This window comes from Mobula hypostoma, chromosome 23, assembly GCF_963921235.1.
Source record: "Mobula hypostoma chromosome 23, sMobHyp1.1, whole genome shotgun sequence".
Lineage (NCBI taxonomy): Eukaryota > Metazoa > Chordata > Chondrichthyes > Myliobatiformes > Myliobatidae > Mobula > Mobula hypostoma.
In genome coordinates this window covers 50,267,056-50,293,792 of record NC_086119.1, presented here as the reverse complement: position 1 = coordinate 50,293,792, position 26,737 = coordinate 50,267,056, and the positions used below count along the sequence as shown (strand labels likewise).

Genomic DNA, 26,737 nt, shown 5'->3' with positions numbered 1-26,737 from the left:
AAAACCTTTTTTCTTTCAAGATGTATTATTTCACACTTAAATGTAATAAATTCAATTTGCACTCTTTCAAGGTCTCCTTCCATTCTTTAACAACTCTCCTCTGTGTTTACTACGCTGACATTGTGCATTTTTACATCTTGTCCACTATTCCCTTATCTAAATTGTTAAAGTGTATACAAAAGGCAATATTTCAATTGCTAGCCTTGGGTCTATAACTGTCTCTCATTCTACAGTCTTATCGTACAACTACTTACTGTAATTCTCTGCTTTCTTCCTTTTTTGGCCATTTCCTTTCATGTTGCCAATGTCTTCAGTTTTATGAACTTCCGACTTTCTCCAAACTCAACGTTTAGCCATGGGTACATGCACGAGCCCCAGCTATGCCTTCCTTTTCGTTGGCTACGTGGAACAGTCTATGTCACAAGACTTCCCTGGTGATGCTCCCCAGCTCTTTCTGCGCTGCATTGATGACTACATTGGTGCGCTTCTTGCACCTATGCCGAGGCTGATCAATTTCATCAATTTTGCTTCAACTTCCATGCTGCCCTTAAGTTCACTTGGTCCATTTCTGACAACTCTGTCCCCTTTCTTGATCTCTTCGTCTCCATCTTTGGAGTCACGCTGTCTACTGATATCGTTTATAAACCCGATTCCCATGGTTATCTTGACTATACCTTTTCCTTCCCTGTCTCCTGTAAAAATGCCATTTCATTTTCTCAATTCCTCCATCTCCACTGCATCTGTTCCCAGGATGAAGCATCCCTTTCCAAGACATCAGAGATGTCCTCCTTCTTCAAAGAAGGGGATTTCTCTTCCTCCACAACTGATGCTGCCCACACCCGCATCTCCACCATTTCCTCGAAATCCACTATCACCCCATCTTCCTGCCACCTTAACGGGGATAGAGTTCCTCTTGTCCTCACCTACCACCCCATGAGCCTCCACATCCAACACATCATTCTCCACAACCTCTGTCATCTTCAACAGAACCGTAGCACCAACACATCATTAACTCCCTCCCATTCAGGGCCCAAAACACCCCGTCCAGGTGAGACAACATTTCACCTGTGAATCTCTTGTGGTCACCTACTGTATCTGGTACTCCCAATGTGGCCTCTTCTACATTGTTGAGACCCAACATAAATTGGGAAACCAGCTGTTGAGCACCTTCATTCCATCCTCAAAAAGCAGGATTTCCTGGTAACCAGCCATTCCCCATTCCCAGATGTCGGTCCATGGCCTCCTCTTTTGCCCTGGTGACACTGCTGTCAGGTTAGAGGAGCAACGTCTCATATTCCATCTAGGTAGCCTTCAACCTGGTGGCATGATCATCGATTTCTCCAATTTCTGGTAATTGGACCCCCAAATCCTAAGAACTTTCTATAGGGGCACAATTGAGAGCATCCTGACCGGCTGCATCACTGCCTGATATGGGAACTGTACTTCCCTCAATTTCTGGGCTCTGCAGAGAGTGGTGCGGACAGCCTAGCGCATCTGTGGATGTGAACTTCCAACTATTCAAGACATTTATAGCAACAGGTGCGTAAAAATGGCCCGAAGGATCATAGGGGACCTGAGTCACTCCAACCACAATCTGTTCCAGCTGCTACCATATGGGAAGTGGTACCACAGCATTAAAACCAGGACCAAAAGACTCTGGGCCAGTTTCTTCCACCTGGCTATCAGACTGATTAATTCACACTGACACAATTGTATTTCTAAGCTATATTGACTGTTCTGTTGTATATCTTACTTTGCATACGATTTATTACAAATTACTATAATTTGCACTTTGCATATTCAGACAGATGTAACATAAAGATTTTACTCCTCACATATGTGAAGGATGTAAGAAATAAAGTCAATTCAGTTCAATTAAGCACCACTTGCACTGGCAGCTCATTCCACAATTTCACAATTCTCTGAGTGAAGACATTTCCCCTCATATTCCCCTTAAACTTTTCACCTTTCACCCTTAACCCATGATCTCTAGTTGTAGTCCCACCCAACCTCAATGGAAAAAGCCTGCTTGCATTTACCGTATCTATACCCCTCATGATATTCTTCTCAATCTCCTACATTACAAGGGATAAAGTCCTAACCTATTCAATCTTTCCAGACCCGGCAACATCCTTGTAAATTTTTTCTGTATGCTTTCAAACTTATTTACATCTTTCCTGTAGGTAGGTGATGAAAACTGCATTCAGTACTCCAAATCAGGCCTCACTAATATCTTATACAATTTGTTCTATTGAAATCAGTCTTTAAATGTTCTTGTTTAGATTGTTGCTTTCACTTGTCCATAACCTATCTAAACCTCTATTTTCCAAATACGTGGCTGCATTATTTCTCAAAACCATTTCTGGCATTGCATACTTCCTCGGTGACCATAAACATATCCATCAGGTTTCAGAAATTCCTCCCTTTCTTTGTGTTTTTTTTCTAATGCTCTCCCAATTAATATTGAGATCATTCTGTTGCCCCAGTATCAGCAAGCTAGTGTTCTTGCACATCTCTGAAATTACCTTGCAGAATTTCTTCAATATTTTTCCTACTGTTTGGTCACTCCTATAATATTCCCAATAGTTATATGTTGGTATCGTTGTTTCTTAACCCTAACCAAATGAATTCTGTATTTGATCTTCTAAGCGTATTCACTCTGACCAGCACTGTCATACCTTCCATTGTTAGTAGTACCATCCTTCCTCTTTTCTCTGATTCCCTTCTTTTCTGAGCTTCTTTTCCTTATCCTGGAATACAGTGCCCAATCCTGATTTTTGTTTTGGTAAGGAATGTTTCATTTATCACCTCCACTTCATTATCCCACAAGGCCATTTGTGCTGCAACTCACCAATATTTGCTTTTATTATGTTTCGTATAATTTCACAAGTGCATTTAACTCTACAGTATATCTTAGCATGCTTCCTCCCCAAACGGTAATATCTTCTGAAGTTCTGTCTTACAATCCTCACATCTGATGCGTCTTATTTCCTGTTAACTGATGCCTAACCCCATGCCAATGTATCTTAAATGTTTCCCGACAGCAGTAACGAATAGCCATAGAAACATAGAAAACCTACAGCACAATACAGGCCCTTCAGCCCACAAAGCTGTGCCGAACATCTCCCTACCTTAACTACCTAGGCTTACCCATAGCCCTCTATTTTTCTAAGCTCCATGTAGCTATCCAGGAGTCTCGTAAAAGACCCTATCGTTTCCATCTCTACCACCACCGCTGGCAGCCCATTCCACTCATTCACCATTCTCTGTGTAAAAAAACTTACCCCTGACATTTTCTCTGTACCTGCTTCCAAGCACCTTAAAACTATGCCCTCTCATGCTAGCCATTTCAGCCCTGGGGAAAAGCCTCTGACTATCCACACGACCAATGCCTCTCAGTGTACACCTCGATCAGGCCGCCTCTCATCTTCTGTTGCTCCAAGGAGAAAAGGCCGAGTTCACTCAACCTATTCTCATAAGGCATGCTTCCCAATCCAGGTAACATCCTTGTAAATCTCCTCTGCACCCTTTCTATGGTTTCCACGTCCTTCCTGTAGTGAGGCGACCAGAACTGAGCACAGTACTCCAAGTAGGGTCTGACCAGGGTCCTGTATAGCTGCAACGTTACCTCTCAGCTCTTGAGCTCAATCCTACGATTGATGAAGGCCAATGCTCCGTATGCCTTCTTAACCACAGAGTCAACCTGCATAGCAGCTTTCAGTGCCCTATGGACTCCGACCCCAAGATCCCTCTGATCCTCCACACTGCTGAGAGTCTTACCATTAATGCTATATTCTGCCATCATATTTGACCTACCAAAATGAACCACCTCACACTTATCTGGGTTGAACTCCATCTGCCACTTCTCAGCCCAGTTTTGCATCCTATCAATGTCCCGTTGTAACCTCTGACAACCCTCCACACTATCCACAACACCCCCAATATTTGTGTCATCAGCAAATTTACTAATCCATCCCTCCACTTCCTCATCCAGTTCATTTATAAAAATCACAAAGAGTAGGGGTCCCAGAACAGATCCCTGAGGCACATCACTGGTCACCAGCCTCTATGCTGAATATGACCTGTCTACAACCACTCCTTGCCTTCTGTGGGCAAGCCAGTTCCGGAACAACAAAGCAATATCCCCTTGGATCCCATGCCTCCTTACTTTCTCAATAAGCCTTGCATGGGGTACCTTATCAAATGCCTTGCTAAAATCCATATGCACTACATCTACTGCTCTACCTTCATCAATATGTTTCATCACATCCTCAAAGTTTGATCAGGCTCGTCAGGCACGACCTGCCTTTGACAATGCCATGCTGACTATTCCTAATCATATTATGTCTCTCCAAATGTTCACAAATCCTGCCTCTCAGGATCTTCTCCATCAACTTACCAGCCACTGAAGTAAAACTCACTGGCCTATGATTACCTGGGCAATCCCTACTCCCTTTCTTGAATAAGGGAACAACATCCACAACCCTCCAATCCTCCAAAACCTCTCCTGTCCTCATTGATGATGCAAAGATCATTGCCAGAGGCTCAGCAGTCTCCTCCCTTGCTTCCCACAGTAGCCTGGGGTACATCCCGTCCGGTCCCGGTGACTTATCAAACTTAATGCTTTCCAAAAGCTCCATCTCATCATCTTCCTTAATATCTACATGCTCAAGCTTTTCAGTCCACTGCAAGTCATCCCTACAATCGCCAAGATCCTTTTCCGTAGTCGTAGTGAATACTCAAGCATAGTATTCATGAAGTACCTCTGCTATTTCCTCCGGTTCCATACGCACTTTTTCACTGTCACACTTGATTGGTCCTATTCTGTCACGTCTTATCCTCTTGCTCTTCACATACTTGTAGAATGCCTTGGGGTTTTCCTTAATCCTGTCCGCCAAGGCCTTCTCATGGCCCCTTCTGGCTCTCCTCATTTCATTCTTAAGCTCCTTCCTGCTAGCCTTATAATCTGCAATCCTGGGTAGGTCTCTAGTCTAGTGTGGTCTTTGTGTTGTTTTTACGTAGTTCAGTGTAGTTTTTGTATTGTTTCATGTAGCACCATGGTCCTGAAAAATGTTGTCTCATTTTTATTGTGTACTGTACCAGCAGTTATGGTCGAAATGACAATAAAAAGTGACTTGACTTGACTTTCTAGATTCCTATCATTACCTAGTTTTTTGAACCTTTCATAAGCTCTTCTTTTCTTCTTGTCTAGATTTACAACAGCCTTTGTACACCATGGATCTTGTACCCTACCATCCTTTCCATGTCTCATTGGAACATACCTACTCAGAACCCCACGCAAATATCCCCTGAACATTTGCCACATTTCTTCAGTATATTTCCTTGGAATTGGAACATCTGTTTCCAAATTATGCTTCCAAGTTCCTGCCTGATAGCCTCATATTTCCCCTTACTCCAATTAAACGTTTCCCTAACTTGTCTGTTCCTATCCCTCGCCAATGCTATGGTAAAGGAGATAGCATTGTGATCACTATCTCCAAAATGCTCTCCCACTGAGAGACCTGATACCTTGACCAGGTTCATTTCCCAATACCAGATCAAGCCTCGTCTCTTGTAGGCTTATCTACATACTTCCTGAGCACACCTAACAAATTCTACCCCATCTAAATCAGGGGTCCCCAACCTTTTTTGCACCGCGGACCGGTTTAATATCAACAATATTCTTGCGGACCGGCCGACTCGGGGGGGTGGGGTGGGGGGCGGTGGTGTTAATCACGACCGGAATACCGGAATATAGGTGATAAATCACCTATAAGTCACTTATCAGTGGCTAATACACTCAATTTCATTTCTGAAAGGGTTTACCTCACGAATTTAATATTAAACACACCGCATATTTTCCTAGCATGAATATAGTGATAAGTCAATTATAAGTCATAAGGGGGTTCCTTATGTCCAGTCTATTTCACAATTTAGTTTTCATTGCAGAAAACTCCGCTTCGCAGAGATATGTTGTTGGAAATGGAAGTAACGTTTTCAGTGCCTTCGTGGCTATCTCAGGGTATGCAGCCTTGACTTTGATCCAGAATGCCGGCAGAGATGTTATGTCAAACATACTTTTCAGCCTGTCGTCATTCGCAAGCTCGAGGAGTTGGTCTTCTTCCCACGCTGACATGGACGATTCACCATGGACATTCACAAATGGGTCACGAACCCATTCGCTTGCACATCTTGGGTCATTTGTGGTTGGGAAGTAACGCTTGAATTCTGTCAACAGCGAAGATAGGTGATCGCGCACCAGCTGTGAGGCTCATTCTCTCCCAAATTCCCAGCTAATGTTGGAAACATGTCATATATGCCCCTGTCCACTCGCCGTCCCTACAGTTCCGGTTTGGTTGTGAAAGCAGACACTTTATCTGCCAACTTGAAGACAGTTGTCATTCTCCCCTGAAGTGACAAATTGAGTTCATTGAGCAGGTTGAAGATGTCACACAGATAAGCCAGTTTTGCTATCCATTCCTTGTCACAGAAGTGTGCTGCCAGTGGTGACTTTTTTCCTGAAAGAAATCTCTGTAGCTGCTCTCTTAACTCAAAAACCCTGGCCAGGGCTCTCCCCCTTGATAGCCACCTGACTTCAGTGTGTAAGAGAAGGCGTTTGTGCTCTGCATCCATTTCCTCGCAAAGCTGCTCAAACAGACGTGAGTTAAGCGCTTTTGCTTTGATGTAATTGATAACTTCAACAATGTCACTCAATATGCTGTTAAGATCAGGTGACATTTTTCAGCTGCCAGCATTTCCCTGTGTGTGACATAGTGTGTAGACTGGCATTCAGGAGCAACCTCTTTGACTCGGGTAGTGAAACCCGACCCGTTAAGCCGATCTAACAGCTGTGCTTCGATGTCCTCCGCTATGTCATCAATTCTCTTTGAAACTGTGGTAGCCGAAAGGGAAACCTGTGCCATCTTGTTAGCTGCAGCTTCTCAGAACAGTTCGCGGCACATGTCTTTGGCAGCAGGCAGAATCAATTCTTCACCAACAGTGAAAGGCTTCTTAGCCTTAGCAATACGGCTAGCCGCTACGTACGACGCTCTCAGAGCAGCAGCATTTGTGGAAGTGGTGGCTCTCAGCACTTGCTTCTGTTCCGCTTGCTCACGTTGTTTTCCGCTCAGAAAACTCAACGGGTTTGTCTTTAAGTGCAGGGTGCTTGGACTCAAGGTCTAATGAGGCAATGCAGCTTTGAGGGCTTCATTGCCTCATTAGACAGCTTGTCTCCACATATCACACACAGGGGTCTTGGAGCGTGCAAGTCACCGGTCGCAATAAAGCCATATTTTATGTACGACTCGTCGTATTTTCTGTGGAAGGAAGCTTTCTTTTTTTTTGCAGTCTCGGCCTCAGCTGTCTCTGTGTTATCATCATCGTTAGGCCTTTTATGTCCCTTACCACCTCTTCCAAAGAAACTCTCAAGCGACGTTTGTGTTTTATTCATCGAGTAGTTGCAGATTAACAACCGACTGATGACCTCGAGTGGGTAATGACCTCGCGTGCGTTCAGGTTCAACAGTGGATGTGACAGGGAATGAGGAACGGTGCAGTTGACTCATATCGTTTCCTCGCGGCCTGGTAGCGCGTGCTTTGCGGCCCGGTACTGGTCTGCAGCCCGGTGGTTGGGGACCGCTGATCTAAACCCCTCACTCTAGGGAGATGCCAATCAATATTTGGGAAATAAAAATCTCCCACCACAACAACCCTATTGTTATTATTACTCCTTTCCAGAATCTGTCTCCCTATCTGCTCCTCAATGCCCCTGTTACAATTGGGTGGTCTATAAAAAAACACCAAATAGAGTTATTGACCCCTTCTGATTCCTAACTTCCACCCACAGAGACTCTGTAGACAACCCCTCCATGACTTCTTCCTTTTCTGTGGCCGTGACACTATCTCTGATCAACAGTGCCACGCCCCCACCTCTTTTGCCTCCCTCCCTATCCTTTCTGAAACATCTAAAGCCTGGCACTTGAAGTAGCCATTCCTGCCCCTGCACCATTCAAGTCTCTGTAATGGCCACCACATCATAGCTCCAAGTGCTGATCCACGCTCTAAGCTCATCCGCTTTATTCATAATACTCCTCACATTAAAATAGACACATCTCAAACCATCGGTCTGAGGGCGTCCCTTCTCTATCACCTGCCTATCCTCTCTTTCGCACTGTCTCCAAGCTTTCTCTATTTGTGAGCCAACCTTCCTTTCCTCTGTCACTTCAGTTCAGTTCCCACCCCCCCCAACAATTCTAGTTTAAACTCTCCCCAACAGCCTTAGCAAACCTTCCTGTCAGGATATTGGTCCCAATCGGATTCAAGTGCAACCTTTCCTTTTTGTACAGGTCACACCTGCCCCAGAAGAGGTCCCAATGATTCAGAAATCTGAACCTCTGCCCCCTGCTCCAATCTCTCAGCCACTCATTTATCCTCCACCTCACTCTATTCCTATACTCACTGTCACGTGGCACAGGCAGTAATCTCGAGATTACTACCTTTGAGGTCCTGCTTCTCAACCTCTTTCCTAACCCTCTGTAGTCTGTTTTCAGGACCTCCTCCCTTTTCCTACCTATGTTGTTGGTACCAATATGTACCACGACCTCTGGCTGTTCTCCTTCCCCCTCCAAGATATCGTGGACGCGATCAGAAACATCCTGGACCCTGGCACCTGGGAGGCAAACTACCATCCGTGTTTCTTTCCTGCATCCACAGAATCGCCTATCTGACCCCCTAAATATAGAGCCCCCTATCACTGAGCCACAGGGCCAGACTCTGTGCCAATATTATCTTGAGCCATAATAAGATGCAACTTTTGCACTTTGAAGAAGTCTCTCTTGCTCTGTGCAGCTATGTTTCAGATTTTTCTGTCCAAGAAAAAAAAACACATCTCTTCCATATTTTCAAGATCTAGATTTACACTCAGTGGCCACTTTATTGGGTACCTCCTGTACCTAAACATGTGCCATCGAGTGTCTGTTCATGGTCTTCTGCTGCTGTAGCCCATCCACTTCAAAGTTGGACTTATTGTATGCTCGGAGATGCTCTTCTACACACCACTTTAGTAACACGGTCGCCTTCCTGTCAGCTTGAACTAGTCTGGCCATTCTCCTCTGACCTCTCTTATTAACAAGGCATTTTCACTGCCACTCACTGCATAATTTTTTTTTTGTTTTTCTTTGCACCATTCACTGCAAAGTCTAGAGACTGCTATGCATAAAAATCCCAGATCAGCAGTTTCTGAGATACTCAAACAACCCTGGTTGATACCAACAAACATTCCATGGTCAAAATCACTTAGATCACATTTCTTTCCCATTCTGATGTTTGGTCTGAACAACAACTGAACCTCTTGACCATGTCTGCATGCTTTTATACATTGAGTTGCTGCCACGTGTTTGACTGATTGGATAGGTGTACTGTACCTAATAAAGTGGACACTAAGTGTATGTTCTGCAAGGTGGGAAGTAGATCAATTGTGCAACTACTTCCCTGAATCCATCTGATCTTCAAATTCTGGCAGTTCCCACCAGTTAGGCTGACTGTTTTTATCTTGTAACGTGCCTGTCAAAAGAACAGGCAGTAGGCAGAGTGGGGTAGGGAGTCTAGGTTGGTAAAAAATGAAATCAAATCCTTTGAAAGAGGTGAAATAGGATCAGAAAGTGTAAAATCATGATAGGTAGAGCTAAGCAACTACAAGGGTAAAAAGATGCTAATGGGAGTTATATATGGACCTCCAAACAGTAGCAAAGATGTGGTTTACAAATTATGAGAGATAGAAAATGTATGTCCAAGGGGCATTTTTATGATAGTCATGGGGAAATCATATTGGTGCTGGATCCCAAGAGGAGGGATTTGTAGAAAGCCTTCAAGATAAAGGAAAGCTTAGGGGCCAGTGGTCATAATATGATAGAATTCACCCTTCAATTTGAGAAGGAGAAGCTAAAGTCAGATGTATCAGTATTACAGTGAAGTAAAGGGAATTGCAGAGGCATAAGGGAGGAGCTGACCAAAGTTGATTGGAAGGGGACACTGGCAGGGATGATGGCAGAGCAGCCATAACTGGAGTTTCTGGGAGCAATTTGGAAGGCACAGGATAGATACGTCCCAAAGAAGACAAAGTATTCTAAAGGTAGGATGACATAGCTGTGGCTGACAAGGGAAGTCTAAGTCAACATAAAAGCCTAAAAGAGAGAATATAATACAGCAAAAATTAATAGGAAGTTAGAGGATTGGGAAGTTTTTAAAAACCAACAGAAGGCAACTAAAAAAGACATAAAGAGGGAAAAGATGGAATACAAAGGTAAGCTAGCCAGTAATTTTAAAGAGGATTCAAGAGTTTCTTCAAAAATATAAAGTAAAAGGGAGGCGAAAGTAGATATCAAACCACTGGAAAATGATGAGGAAATGGCAGACGAACCGAATAAATATTTTGCATCAGTCTTCACTGTGGTAGACAATAGCAGTATTCCAGAAGTTTGAGAGTGTCTGAGTGAAGTTACCATTTCTAGGCAGAAGGTGTTTTGGAAACAGAAAGGTCAGAAGGTAGATAAATCACCTAGACCGGCTGGTGTACACTCTAGGGTTCTGAAAGAGGTGGCTGAAGAGATTGTGGAGGTATTAGTATAATCTTTCAAGAATCAATAGATTCTGGCATGGTTCTGGAGGACTGGAAAAATGCAAATGTCACTCCAGTCTTCAAGAAGGGAGAGAGTCAGAAGAAAGGAAATTATAGACTGGTCAGTTTGACCTCAGTGGTTGGGAAGATGTTGGAGTCAATTGTTTAGGATATGGTTTCAGGGTACTTGGAGGTACACGATAAAACAGGCCAAAGTCAGCATGGTTTCCTAAAGGGAAAATATTGCCAGATAAATCTGTTGGAATTCTTTGAAGAAATAACAAGCAAGATAGACAACGGAGAATTGTTGAATGTTGGGTACTTGGATTTTCAGAAGGCCTTTGACAAGGTGCCACGTGTGAGGCTGTTGAACAAGTTAATAGCCCATAGTACAACAGGATACTGGCATGGATAGAGTATTTACTGATTGGCAGGAGGCAAAGTGTGGGAATAAATGGAGCCCTTTCTGGTTGGCTGCCAGTAACTAGTGGTGTTCCACAGTGGTCTATGTGGGAACGCTTCTTTTTATGTTATTTGGATGATGGAATTGAGAACTTTGTGGTTAAGTTTGCAGACAATTTGAAGATAGATGGAGGGGCAGATGGTGTTGAGGAAGCAGAGAGGCTGCAGAAAGACTTAAATTACGAGAATGGGTAAAGAAGTGCCAGGAAGTGTATGGTCATGCACTTTGGTAGAAGAAATAAAAACATTGAGTATTTTCTAAATGAGGAGAAAATTCAAAAGTCTCAGCTACAAAGGGACTTTGGAGTCCTCGTGTGGGATTCCCTAAAGATTAATTTGCAGGTTGAGTTGGTAGTGAGGAAGGCAAGTACAACGTTAGAATTCATTTCAAGAGGACTAGAATATAAACACAAGGATATCATTTTGAGGTTTTATAAGGCACTGGAATGGCCTCATTGGAGTATTGTGAGCTGATTTGGGCCCTTTGTCTAAGAAAGGTTGTGCTGACATTGGAGAGATCGAAAGGAGGTTCACAAAAATGATTCTGGGTTTCAAAGGCTTATCATCTAAGGAGCACTTGATGGCTCTGGGCCTGTACTCACTGAAATTCAGAAGAATGAGTGGGAATCTCATTGAAAACTATCGATGTTGAAAGGCCTCGGTAGAGTAGATGTACAAAGGTGGTTTCCTATGGTGGGGGAGTCTAGGACCAGAGGGCACAGCTTCAGAATAGAGGGACATCTATTTAGAGTGGAGATGATGAGGAATTTCTTAGCCAGAGAGTGGTGTGAATCTGTGGAATTCGTTGCCACAGGCGGCTGTGGTGGCCAAGGTCATTGGGCATATTTAAGACAGAGGTTCTTGATTAGTCAGGGCATGAAGGGTTATAGGGAGAAGGCAGGATATTGGGGCTGAAAGGGAAATGGGTCAGCCATAGAGCAGACTCAATGGGCCAAATGGCTAATTCTGCTCCTATATCTAATGGTCTTATGGTCTGTGAATCTTGCATTTATTCTGTTCACCCAAGATGCTATAAGTCTGGCACTCAAGGGAAATGTGAATAGATTCAGGGAAAACTATATGACTTTATAACACTTGTTAGAGCTGACAAAAGCTGACATCCTTATTTTCAGACTACCAGTTTATCTTCTGTTCTTAGGTTGGATTCCCCATACATTTTTCATATAAATAACATACATCTTGAAACTGATCCAGCTCTATTTATGGAACATAACTTCCTTCCACTTCAAACTCAGACTCTTTTCTTGGGTCTGCATCTTTGCCCTAGCTTGATTGGTTGCTAATCCTGGCTTTCAGACTGATCTCTAAGAGAGATCCTGATGTTTTTCTTTAAAGATTACCACCCATGTTATAGAATCCTTACCTTTGAATTTCCAACCTGTCATTCCATCCCGTGTTTAGGATTATAATAATTATTTTATATTAAAATTTTATGATAACCCATACTCTTTGTTAAAGTGTTTATGTCACTATCTTTATGTTTGTCATTTCTAGGTCCTGCAATCCAATATGCAAAACTCATAGAAGTTGTTAGCCGGCAGCCAATCAGAGTCCTGAATGGTGGATATGAATATTTTTCTGCTTGTTATCCGTTCTTTAGGACACAGAAAATATTTTACATGCCACGGGTAAGACCAGTGGGTTGCGTGGAGTCGGAATGTTGAACTAGATGATTTTGAAGCATGCGGCCTTCCCCAAAACTGTAAATCCAGTTTTCAAAAGTACAGATCACATTTATGCTTTGTAATTTTTGTATAAATATGTCATTTTTAAAGGGAGCAATGGCTTGGAAGAAAGGGAAAAATAATAATGATCACTGTGCCCTTCCACACCCACTAACAGATATTAGAGAAAACTCTCCCAGAATTCGCCTTTATTTAAGAAAAGGTATAAGGACAAGCCAGCGACTACAGGCTAATGAACTTTTTATCAGAAGTGGTAAAGCTATTGGAGAGGATTCAGAGAGACATGATCCATCTGCATTTGGAAAGGCAAGGGCTGATTAGGGATAGTCCACATGGTTTTTGTGCATGGGAATTCATGTGTCATGAATTTGACTGAGTTCGTTGAAAAGGAAACCAAGGAACCAATGAGGGCAGAGCAGTAGATGTTGCTTACAGGGGCTTTAGCATGTTTTTCTGACAAGGTCCCAGATTGTAGACTAATTGGGAGAGTGGCATCACACGGGATCCAGGTTGAACTCGCCAGCTAGACACAAAATTGGCTTGGTGGAAGGAGTCAGAGATGGTAGTGAAGGGTTGTTTTTCAGATTAGAGGACTATGACTAGTGGTGTGCCACAGGGATTGGTGAAGGGTACTTATTGTTTGTCAGATATATGAACCATTTAGATGAGAATGTGGATGGCATGATTAGTAAGATTACAATGACATTAAAATTGGTGGTGTGGTGGACAGTGAAGAAGGTTGTCTGAGATTATAATGGATCAAAAACAACTAGGAAAGTGGACTAAGGAATGGCAGACAGATGGAATTTATCTCAGGGAAGTGTGAAGTGATGCATTTTGGCAAGTTAAAGCAGGATAGGATTAATCAGCAAATGATAGAGTACTGGAGAGTATTCATAGCAGTCATAGAGTCCATTCTCACATACGGATGCGAGACGTGGACATTCACCAAGACAATGCGAAAGTCTCTAGATGGTTGCTAAACACGAATGCTCTGGATGGCTCTTGACGTGAGTTGGCAACAGCACATGACGAACGTCGAGCTCTATAACAACCTACCGATGCTCACCACTAAAATTGAGGCAAGAAGACTGCAACTAGTGGGGCACTGTCTACGCCACCCCGAGCTACCTGCCAGCCTAGTCATCACATGGGAGCCCAAGCACGGGAGGATGAACCCTGGGCACCCTCCCACGACTATGGTCAACACGCTCCTGGAAGACAGCGGCACGGCTAATGTAGATGAACTGAACACACTGATGAGGGAGAGGGAGAAGTGGAGAGTCCGTCATCATGCCCAACGCCAGCCCCCTAGGCCTGAGTCGATGTAGTAGTAGTAGTAGGAGAGTATTGTAGAACAGAGACCTAGGGGTACAAGTTTATAGTTCCCTGAAAGTGGCAGTTAAGGTAGACAAGGTGATAAAGGAAGGGTTTGGGTTTACCCTTACTGGACAGGGCATTGAATACAACAGTTGGGACATCATGTTGCAACTGTGGAAGTTGTTGGTGAGATCACACTTGGAATTTTTTGTGCAGTTTGGTCTTTATTCTGAAGGAAAGATGTGATTAAGTTGGAGAGGATGCAGGAAAGATTCATATGGTTGTAGTTTTGACTGGAGGGCTGAAGTTATAAGGAGAGGCTAGATAGGCTGCGACTGTAGGCATGACTTTATAGAGATTTTTAAAAATCATGAGGAGTATGGATAAAGTAGAAAGTGATAGTCTATTTTTCCCATGTAGGGGAGTCTAAAACTAGAGGACATAGGTTTAATGTGAGAGGGAAAAGATTTAGAGGGAACCTGAGGGGCAAGCTTTGCATGCAGAGGGTGATGAGTATACCTGAATGGAGTGAGTGCCAGAGGAAGTGGTAGAGGTGGATACAATTACAACATTTAGAAGCTATTTAGACAAGTACATAGAAGAGGTTTAGAGGGATATGGGTCACATGCAGGCAAATTGGACCAGGTCAGGAAGGCTCCTTGATTGGCATGGACAAGCTGGGCTGAAAGGCTTGTTTCTGTGCTGTATAACTCTATGACAGGGGTCCCCAACCTTTTTTGCACTGCGGACCGGTTTAATATTGACAATATTCTTGTGGACCGGCCAACTGCGGGGGTGGGGGGGGTTCAAGTAGGGTTAAACTCACCTCAACATGTCTTTTACAGTTAGGGTTGCCAACTTTCTCACTCCCAAATAAGGGACAAAAGTAGCAGTCAATTCCCGGGACACTTTACCCCATGAAAGACTACAATGACCATGAAGCCTTGCGCGGGCACCTGTGTGCACACGCGTGACGGGCGCATATTTGAAGTGTGCATGCGTGTACATGCCGATTTTTTCCCCGCAAATCGGTTTTGGCTTAATCTTCCTGACTATACTGTACATACATTATTTCTACTTTATATAGGCTGTGTATTTATCATATCATTCCTGCTTTTACTATATGTTAGTGTTATTTTAGGTTTTATGTGTTATTTGGTAGTTTTTGTTTTGGGTCTGGGAACGCTCAAAAATTTTTCCCATATAAATTAATGGTAATTGCTTCTTCGCTTTACACCATTTCGGCATGAAAGGTTTTTCATAGGAACGCTCTACCTTAGTGGGGGAGATACGGGACAAGGGCGGTCCCATATGGGACAAACCAATTTAGCCCAATATACGGGATGTCCCAGCAAATAGGGGACAGTTGGCAACCCTATGTCAACAGTGCGTGACAGGGAATGAGGAAAGATGCAGCTGACTCATATCGTTTCCTTGCGGCCCCGTACCGGTCTGCGGCCCAATGGTTGGGGACCACTGCTCTATGAGAGTAAATCTACATGGAAATCATCATAACCACTGTTTTTGCTGAGAAATTAATCAGTCTAGATATAATAGAGGGGTAAGAAGGTGTTGTGTGCCTCCAATATGTATATACGTACATTGAAGGATGTAAATATTTAAAATTATATCTAATGCATCATAAAAATTAATGTTTTATGGACTAAGTTTACAAATTATGGAAAGATAATTATAAAGGTAGATAAATTAACCTTTGGTAGATAAGCTGGTTAAAAAATTAATTATTATTTAAATAGAAATTTGAGGTAATTGAACACATAAAGCAAGATTTGTTAGAAATGGCAAGATATGTGATGCGTTATAACATTTGGGAGTTAGTAAAGACTTTGGGGTCATTAACAATTATACCTTTAAAATTATACAATTATACGATTAAAATTTCAAACCAAAACAAAAACAATGCTGGAAACGCTCAGCCATGGAAAGAGAAACAAAGACCTTTTGTAAGAACCTAGAAAAAGAGAAAACAAGTTGTGTACATACATCTACTGATGCCTCTGGACACATCTTCAGTGATGTTCCTGGAATCATCGGGTGTTTCGTGTCTTTCAACATCATACACCCTCCTCCAGGTGACCCAGCCAGGGCTGATCAGACCCCAGCTTGTGTCCAGATGGCTAGCTACTTATGACTCCATGGCTCCCCTCTTTTGAGCCACAGCTATCTTGAGGCCCTCTCTGCCGCATCGGTGGTACTGCGGATGGCTCTTCTCTTCCTCTCTCCCTCCATGCCCAAAATGCTGAAGGCTCTAACTAAAGAACGGGCTACGAATCCCTTACAACCAACCTCCACTGGGAGACACCTTGCTCTCCATCCAGCCTGCTGACAGTTGCTGACCAGTCCTGCGTACTTGGAGAGCTTCCTTTCAAAGGCCTCTTCCAAGCTATCTTCCCATGGGACTGTCAGCTCCAGCAGCACCACTTGCTTAGTAGACTCAGACACTGGGTCAATGTCTGGTTGCAGGGTGGTGGCTGCGATATGGTTGGGGAACTTCACAGCCGTTCAAGGTCCACCAACAGCTGCCAGTCCCTTGCAGAGGTCAGGATGCCTGCAAATGTCCTTTTGGTGGATATTGGCTGCTCCTCAGCTCTGACAAAGGCAATGGTTTGCTTGGAAGGTCGGGACTGCTTCGCCCACTCAACTCCTGCGCTGATGGCTTCAGCGATGGTCTTCAGGACTTGATCATGCCTCCTTCGGTACTGTCCCTCACCAAGTGCCCTTGCGCAGCTGCTGAGGATGTGCTCCAGGGTTCCTTGCCTGAAGCACAGTGGGCACGCAGATAACTCTGCCTTGCCCCATGTGTGCAGGTTTGATGGGCTTGCAAGCACATCGTACACTGCCTGGATGAGAAATTGGATGCGGTGTGGTTCGGCTTTCCAAAGATCAGCCCAGGTCACTTCCCTCTCAACCGCATTCTCCCATCTTGTCCAAGCTCCCTGTTGCTTCATTGCCACCGCCTTGCAGGTTCTCGTCTCCTCCACTACGGGGGCTCCCACCTCCTCCTGAACTAGACGGCGCCTTTCCTTCCCTCTGGTGTGCATTTGGGGAGTTGGAAACGATCCTAGCCCAGCTCGGCCTCGTGTGACCACTCCTACCAGCCTCCTGTGACGCAGCCTTGCCTCTGCCTCCTGAACAGCTTCCTCTGCCCTCCACTTCCTGCCAGTCCTCACTTGGATCCCTGCTCTAGCCACCTTCGGATTACTTGAGTCTCTATACTGTATCACTTCTCTGGCTCTTGTTACCTTGAATTCTTCCTCCAAGGCAGCGGTCCCCAACCACCAGGCCATGGACCGGTACCGGGCCCCAAAGCATGTGCTACTGGGCCGCAAGGAAACGGTATGAGTCAACTGCACCTTTCCTCATTCCCTGTCACGCACTGTTGAACTTGAACATAGGATTGCCAACTGTTCTGTATTTGCCAGGACATCCCGTATATTGGGCTAAATTGGTTTGACCCTTACGGGACCGCCCTTGTCCCGTATTTCCCCCGCTAAGGTAGAGCGTCCCTATGAAACCTTTCGTGCCGAAATGGTGTGAAGCGAAGAAGCAATTACCATTAATTTACATGGGAAAAATTTTTGTGCATTCCCAGACCCAAAAAATAACCTAACAAATCATACCAAACAACACATAAAACCGAAAATAAGTAACACTAACATATAGTAAAAGCAGGAATGATATGATAAATACACAGCCTATATAAAGTAGAAATAATGTATGTACAGTGTGGTCAGGAAGATGAAGGCAAAACTGATTTGTGTGGAAAAAAATTCGCACGTACACGAGTGGGCACATCACGTGCGCATGTCACACATACGCACACAGGTGCCCGCACAAAGCTTCATGGTCATGGTAGTCTTTCCTGGGGTAAAGTGTCCCGGGATTTGACTGCTACTTTTGTCCCTTATTTGGGAGTGAGAAAGTTGGCAACCCTAACTGTAAAAGACATGTTGAGGTGAGTTTAACCCTATTTGAGCACCACCCCACCACCAACCCCGGTCAGCCGGTCTGCAAGAATATTGTCAATGTTAAACCGGTCCGCGGTGCAAAAAAAGGTTGGGGACCCCTGCTCCAAGGATTTGAAGGGCAGTTGCAGTTTGCTGTGATGTCCACAGTGTGCGATGCTGCTCAGGCTCTTTGGCAGCCCCAGCCATCTCCTGAGGTGGTTGCTAACCCTCTTCTCTAAGGTTTCGACTGTCGAGATCGGAACTGCATAGACAAGGAGGGGCCGCAGGATTCTGGGAAGAATGCCATGCTGATACACCCAGGCTTTAAACTTCCCAGGTAGGCCAGACTTGTCCACAGATTTCAGCCAGCCATCCAACTCGGTGCAGGTTGCCTGGATGGATGTCGTGTTCCTTAAAAGGAGGAGGAGAAGGAGAAGATGGCAGCACGACGCAGCGCGCGCGGCCTCTCCGGTGAATGATATCTGTAATCCGTCAAGTAGGGTACCGTGCACAATTCTGATTTGATGGAGACAGACATGAGAGTATGGAGCACCATCTGGAGAAACTTCTGAAATGCCCGTTTCGCTGCCACTGCTACTGTGGTAACCGGAATCTCCGGAGCAGAAGGCCCCAAATCCTCGGCTTTGCTTGTTTCAGCGGCCAGGGCGAAGTCGAAGGCGCTCAGCAGAGGATGGCACTCGAGAGGCTGTATCGGAGGGACTGGTCAGAGGCTCAAAGTTTTCGGCTGGACGGACTCAGTGTCAGCTGTGGTCGGCTGCTTCCAATGCATCGGCAGTTGTCGGTGCCTGGAGGTTTATGGCAGGGAGTTTCTCCTTTCTGCCACCTGCTATCGGGGACTCGGGAGTCGATCGGGATTTGAGACTTCTTTTTACCATGCCCATGATCTGTTCTTTATCAAACTATGGTACTGCTTTGCACTGCTGTAACTATATGTTATAATTATGTGGTTCTGTCAGTGTTAGTCTTTGGTTTGTCCTGTTTTTCTGTAATATCACTCTGGAGGAACATTGTATCATTTCATAATGCATGTATGCATTTCTAAATGACAATAAACGAGGACTGAGTGTTCTCATAATCTAATCTAATAAAGAGCTGTCAAAAACCTTGCCTAAGCTCTTGACTGGCTTTTCTGTGATGGTTGGGATGGCTGTGCCTGCGATGCTGAACTGGAACTCGTTCTCCACCTTCCCTTTCCTCAGCACCATCAATCTTGATTTGGCAGGTTTGAAACGCATCCGGGCCCACTCCACCAGCTTTTCGAGCCCCTGCAGAATCCACCGGCAGCCTGGGTCTGATTCTGTGGTGACTGTGAGGTCACTGATAGGTGGTTGCAGTCGAGCAGAATTCATTCTGGGCCCTCTGCACTCTGGTTCAGCAGACTTAGTGAGCATGTTCATGACGAGGGAGAACAGTGTTGCTAAGATAGTGCACCCTGTGATGATGCCGATCTCCACCTTGTGCCAGGTTGATGTAATTACTGCTGAAGAGACCCTCATCCTGAAGTTGCTGTAATAATCAGCGATAAGGTCTCTGATTCTGCTGGGGACGTGATATTTGGTCAGTGTGAGCTGCACCAGCTTGTGTGGAATGGAGCCATATGCATTTGCCAGGTCGAGCCACAATACTGACAGGTTGCCCTTGTTCTCTCTGGCCTCCCTGATGAGCTGTGTCACCACACCGGTATGCTCCAGACAGCCCGGCATCCCTGAAATGCCACCCTTCTGGACTGATGTATCAATATAGGTGTTCTTTGCTAAGTAGGTGCACAGCCGGTTAGAAATGGCACTGAAGAAGATCTTCATCTCGACACACAGCAGGGAAATAATGCGAAACTGGTCTATCTGGGTGGCATTTTCCTCCTTTGGGATCCACACCCCTTCAGCTACTCTCCACTGTTCTGGGATCTTCCCCCTTCTCCAGAAGATTCTCAGGATCTTCCACAGATGCAGCAGAAGTTTGGAGCAGTCCTCGTACACTTTGTACAATGTGCTGCTTGGTCCTGGAGCCGAGCTTGCCCTTGCTTTGCGGACGTCCTCTCTGACTTCCTTTAGCTACAGCTCTGACATGTCAAACTGCGCATCCGGTTCAGGTGGGTCTACTAGGATGTCGCACTCTCCCAACTCCTGCTCTCTTTCAGGATCATTATGTATCTTCTTCAGATGTTGGTCTGTCTTCCTGTGAACAGGCCAGTTTCCCACTGTGCTTCTCCATCACCCCCACCCCCCCAGCAACTCTCTTGGTGAACTTGAAGGGGTTGGTGATAAAGGCAGCACGTTTTCAGGCCCTTTCACGATGCTGCCTCCGTTGCCACTCTCCCCAGCGGAGGACCCTAATCTTCTTTCATAGTATGCACATCAGCCGGGCCAAGCCAATGAGCTCCTCCTGCCTCCTTGTATTGGGGCTTCAGCGCTTTCATCTCCTGCCTGATGTCGTGGATCCTCAATGCTCTTTGGTTCTTCGAGTAAGGTGTTTTGGAGCCTTGCTTCTCCTCTTCTCCAAACCGTTCAGCTTTTAAGTTAATTTTAAGTTACAGAGAAGGTAGGGAGGGGAATATCTCTTATAGGGTGAGTCCAAATTGGGAGATAGGTTGTAGTGGTCATCTGTTTGGTGAATTAATGGGAGCGGTAAGAGACTGAGAATACAAGCAAAGAAACATATTGAAATGCAGGGCTGTAGGATATGCCCAGTTGGCCTGGCTATGCTAATAAAGAGATACAACCAAGAGTCAATATCACAGAACTGACCATCCTGCATACAGGTAGAGAAAGTGAGATACCTTGTTGGAGAATTTATATCTGGAAAGCTACAACATGCCCCTCCGTGGGATGAGGTGTTGCTTATGCTTTTTATTAGCATACAGGAAGTGGTAGACAGATCAGCTAGAATGGGTGTGGGATAAAACATTAAGATGGCAAATAGCCCAGAATTGCATCAAGGACAGAATGTATGTGATCCATAAAGTAATCACCCAATCTAAATTTAGTTTCTCCAGTTTAGAAGAGACCACATTATGGGCACAATGTAGTACACAAGGTTGGAGAAAGTGCAAGTAAGTCAATGCTTCCACGGGTGTTGTCGCACCTAGATGGTGGGAAGGTCAGGTCTGTATCTTTTGCAGTTGCATGGGTAGATGCAGTAATATGGGGATGAAAAAGTGGACCAGACAGTAGAAGAGGGAGCAATTCCTTTGAAATGCTGAAAGTGGAGGGGGAAGGGAGGGGAGAATGGTGACGGAATCTTGTTGGAGCAGGCAGAAATTGCAAAGGACGATCTGTTGAACGTGGAAACGAGTGGGGCAGAAGGTTAAGGGGATTCTTGTCTTGCTTTGTCCAGGAGGAGACGGCTATGAACTGAGGCGTGGGAGACTGATGTGATGGGGTCAAGAACCCTGTCTGCTATTGTAGATTCCACCACACCAACCCTCACATTCAACTGATCTTTTTGCAATTTCCACCAGGTCCAACTAGTTTGTCATGTGCTGATTTGGATTTATGGCCAGCACGTAACAATCATGCTTCATAAAGAAGTGATCAGTAAATTTATGACTTTATGTTCACAAACCCATGGGAGATGTCACTCACATGTGGGAAATCTCTAATCCGAGCAAGAGCTAAGAAAAGCTAGCAGTTCTGCATGGAACCTCTTGCTATTTCCTTGTAAGATCGGTTTATTAACACATGACAATTCTCTTGCAAAATGTTGCCTACAGGAGTTGGATGCCTTTGAGCCGTATCCAGTTGAGATTTTGCCAGCCAAACTTTACATGAGTGACTACAAACAATCCTGTAATGCACAAATTCGGAAAGATTTGAAGATAAAGGCATATGTCAACCTCTGTCATGATAAAGAGATATTGTGAGTAATTGAAAGGTATTCTTTATTTTCTTTGAAGATGTTCACACACTGAGGCTGACATATGGAAAGTCTATGATAACAATATGAAATGAATGAGGTTTATGTCTTGTACTGTGGATAAATTGTCACTGTAAAAAGAAACTGAGACAAGGATGCAATGATGCGGATTGAAATGCAGGAAACTTGCAGTATTTTTGAACTCATGAGCCTTCAGCTCGTCCACTACTTACACATGAGAGTCCACAGAAACCTCTTCATCCTTGCATACCTGAAATCCAAGATACAAATTTGCCAGATCCTCATCAGAGAATTGCCCTGTATGCAACATAACATTGAACTCCTCCAGCAGACAATGTGCTATCTATCAGAGTTTAATTTGACCACCGCAAGGACAAACGTCATAGATCAGGATGTTACTATACCATCATTACATGGTTATCTGCTGGTTACTTCGATTTATTCCCACATCTTTAAGCTGAGCTGGGAACTTAATTGTTGACTTTAAATTACTGCTGAATGATTAGGGGCAAAAAAAAACACAAAAGAGAATTGAGGGGAATGTGTTAGAGGGCTACCAGGAAGTAAGGAGTGAGATAATAGAATGATACCATTCATCTGCTGAAGACTGGCAATGACCTGATGGGCTGAATAGCCTCCAGGCTAGAGGTTGCATGTTGCTGCTGCTGCCTCATGGATCCATGGCCCCAGGATTAATCCTGACGCCAGGTGCTGTTTGCATGGAGTGTGACTGTTCTTCCTATGACTAAGTGGGTTTCTCGGGTGCTTTGGTTTCTTCCCACACCTCAGGTAACTAAGTGTTGAAAGAATCAAAACAGGAACTTGAACAGCCACAGGGGAAGAAGATGAAAATTGGACTGATTCGTCTGCCTTACAGGGAGCTAGTATGGGCTCAATAGGTTGAATGGCCCCCTTTTGCATTGTAATAAGTTTGTCAATATGACTAACAGAAGTCTGAATGAGAATAACAAGGAACAGATGAACACTAAGAGTACACCCTTTCTTACCCATGATATTGATATTTACTCCCAGGACAAGAATAGATTTGATTCCACAGAACTAACAACGCACTTCTAATAGAATTCTAATAAAATTTTTTAAATTAAACATATTTTGATCTAAGTATTTTGTGTAGCCTTCATAAGTATAAACATATGTTGCTTTATCCATGAATCCAATGATGTAATTAATTACAGCCATGATCCGATTAATTAGAATTGTTTTTGGAACAGAATATACTGACTTCCTGTGCATGTATATAGATAATTCTGCGTGTGTGTGTGTGTGTGTGTGTGTGTGTGTGTGTGTGTGTGTGTGTGTGTGTTTCACAATTCACAATGAGAAACGGCTGTTTCACTCTGTTTATCTTTCTTTAGCTTTGCAGAAGATCAAAATATTACAGTTTTACACATTTCTTCTTCCGATACCACTGATTTCTTCATTCACTTTCCACTGATTTGTAACTTTCTTGGTAAGTTTAATTAGTAACCCTGTTAATGTTGAATTTCTTTTGCTGCTTGTTAAGGTTGTGTGTCAATGCAAAAAATAGTTTGTACCCTTTAACTTAAATCTATTTTTATTCTTTTGATGAATGGTGAGCTCTTGCACTCTGTGTATCATGAAAAATAATAACAAACATTTGGGAAGATGCAACAAAAAAAACAGAAAAATGCTGAAAAATTACTCATTAGGTCCTGCAGCATCTCTGCAGAGAAAAAATGAGTTAGTGTTTCAATCTATGACTTTTATCATCACCTCTATTTCTCTCTTTCTTTGTAGAGCTGGCTAACCCACCAAGTATATATTTGAGCTCCTGTTTTCATTTTAGATTCGCACCATTTGCTTTGCATTATGGACGATCAATTTGTTTTTAGGCCAGTAAGTTTCACTGAGGCAATTTATCAATTTATGGTTCCTTATGCCAATTTTGCACACTGCAGAGTGAGAGTGATCAGGGCCGGGAAATAAAATGTTACCCATTTCATAAATCAAAAAATAGGTAAAGCAATCATGGCTTGGGTGTAGAAAATTCAAACATTGATTAAAATGTGGCAGCTAGTGAGATACTAATTTAATTAAGTATTACTCCAAAGAAAGAGTGTACTCGATTTAGACCCGCCTGCCTATTAATAATCATTAATTTGAATGACATACCGATTTCAACATGTTTAAACATAGTCACAAATGTGACATCACTCTTTCTCCAATGCCACTAAACCCAACCTTTACAGGCAGAGCTCTATCACAGACTTTGTTAAAGTTCAACAGAGGCTCCTGTAGAGGCTTGCCCTTGGTGACGTGGGCTCTCCTACTAAAGTCATCAAAAGCATTGATGTAATATGCCTAAAACCGGTCACTGCCTACAATGGCTGCTTTGTATTTAAAACACAGTTCTTGGGAACTATACCCAAGTTATAAATCTTCCCTTCTATACTGGCCTCTACAAATCTTGTGCATCCCATTAAGTTGAAGAAATCAGAAGCATCCAATGCGTCACTTGCTCCATCTCAGCTGATACCACAAGGTACAGCATAGCAGTTCATGTTTTATCTCTAGATCCCATTGGGTTTCTAGATGTTCTGCAATGTGAATAAATGACTTCAGGATCTACAGTCCAGGTACTCCCCTAATTAATGATGTGTGTTAATATTTTTTAAACTCTACAGCAATTGTTTTGATCATTTATAATTAAGAAATATATGCTGTTATTTAACACCTGACTTTGAGGGGTTCCAGAATCGCACTGTATTACTTTCTTGCACACAGATGAACACTTGGATAAAGGTGCTGTATGCGTAGTCTCCACTCTGGGTATAAGCCGCTGTTGCACTACAGTGATGGCCTACCTCATTCATTCTCAGAAACTTCCACTAAAGGTAAATGAGACCATTATATGAAAAAATATTGTTACGTTAGAACCAACAGCCACCCTGAGCACAATACTGCAGAATCACAGAACAACTGTTCGATTATCTGAATGAACATTTTTATTGCTGTCATTTGATGAGAGCAGAAAAATGAATACTTGCTGATTATTTAAAAAAGATAAAAATAGAAATAAGACTAATCACGTATTTCCATTCAGTTCTGATGAAGGAATATTGATCTTCCAGTAGTTGTGGTGTTATTTCAGATCTCCAGAATCTGCAGTTTGTTAATTTTCCATCACTAATGATGCCACTCTGTCAGACTGCATCATTGGAAATATTTTTCTTTCACTGACATTGGCCAATGTGAATATAAATTCATTATTGAACCCAACATTTCTGGCCAGCAGTGAAATGGACTGAATTAATAATATTTTCTATGATGAAGTGTAATTCTGCTTTTTATTTTGGAAACATTCATGAGAAATATTTATTCTGGGACAATGCCCTGAATGCTCTTTAAATGGAATCTTTTTTTTCTTTTCCACCATCCCAATGCAGGGAGTAGAAGTTTCTTCTTCCTTCCATAGGTTGAGAGTGGATTTCTATCTTCTTTCTTCTTTTACATTTATAATCCCAAATCTTTAAATGACTAAGATACCTAATATTAGGGACTTGGGACCAGCGAACCTTGATAACCTATTTTGTTTAGCTTGACAACAGCTAGCTGGCAGTGATTACTTGCAATTGTGTCCACCTCACTTCTAGTTGAGTTCTCACAGTTGACATCAGCATCAGAGCTCTTTGCAGAAGTCTGGAATCAAGCAGAACTGATCCGGCCTGAAGAATTGGCAGTTTTAATTGGTAATTAAAGAAAGATCAGAATTCAAATAAATATTTCTAAGTACTAATCAGCAAAAGGTCTGGAAAGGAGGCAGTAGCATGCATTGCTGCATCCTCCACTCTTCCCCATCCCTGAATCTCAACTAAACCCTACGTGTTTGCAAAGAGGAATATTGCACCAATCACAGCTTCCTAAATTATTTTATGAGAAATAGATAGTGTTTTGTTTTGTATGTATCTTTTTGAAAGCAGCATTTGGAGATGACTTATGTGTACCTCAATGTTCATCCCCCTCAGGTCATCTGGGCGCATGTACATAAGTGCAAAGAAACCATTCGCCCGCGTCGCGATTTTGTACTTCAGCTTTCTAAGTGGGAGGAACTTGTCTTAAAGCAAAAGATCACAGATGTCTCTGACCCTTATTACTGAACTGCTATGTAATAACTGTCAATGCAATAATTCTCCACCGTCAAAACAAGATTTGGAAATGTTTCTGCTTTTTTAAGAGATTAAATGATTTGATAGCTGGAAAGATACCTATTTATTTAAATTATCTTCATTATTTCTAATTATAATGACATTTATATAAATAAATCAATGCATCTTGAATTATAATTTACATATTTAATGTTATGGTTTAAATAGTGCTTAACTGTTATATTTCAAAGGTACATTCAATGTCAGCAGAACATGTTATACTGCAATGGGGCTGGTGGGATCTGTACAGAGTTAGCGAATATGCAAGATTTAGTTCGACCTCTGCTAGATCAATATCTTTTCATCAAAAATGGTCTAAGCTGTTAGAATGAATAAGTTGTCAAAAATACAAGGTTTGTCTACTTTTTCTGGTGTCTTTACCAGCTTTACTCCGATAGATTTTTACACAAGGTTGATTTATTTACACTTCTTATTATGAAGCACCCAGGAGGTAGAGGTACTCTCCATCGCCTACTCACCCTCTTGATCCCTCTGTGTATTTTGTCATTGAGCATGTTTGCCTTCGCTGTTACAAATTTGATTCATATCCCAAAATGTGTGCATGAATTATGTACTCATCCAATCA

General features: G+C 43.3%; 1 protein-coding gene across 3 annotated transcripts in view; it reads left to right on the top strand.

Moving 5' to 3' along the window:
- The window catches only part of styxl1 (serine/threonine/tyrosine interacting-like 1), a 52,503-nt gene extending 26,146 nt beyond the window's left edge, over positions 1-26,357 (top strand). For all 3 annotated transcript variants that reach the window (XM_063031156.1, XM_063031158.1, XM_063031157.1), the window contains 5 exons: positions 12,592-12,725; positions 21,801-21,946; positions 23,341-23,435; positions 24,731-24,840; positions 25,972-26,357. In XM_063031156.1, the coding sequence (XP_062887226.1) occupies positions 12,592-12,725; positions 21,801-21,946; positions 23,341-23,435; positions 24,731-24,840; positions 25,972-26,103 (617 nt within the window). In that variant the 3' untranslated portion in view covers positions 26,104-26,357. The remainder of the gene's footprint in view (positions 1-12,591; positions 12,726-21,800; positions 21,947-23,340; positions 23,436-24,730; positions 24,841-25,971) is intronic.
- The last annotated feature ends 380 nt before the right edge of the window (positions 26,358-26,737 follow it).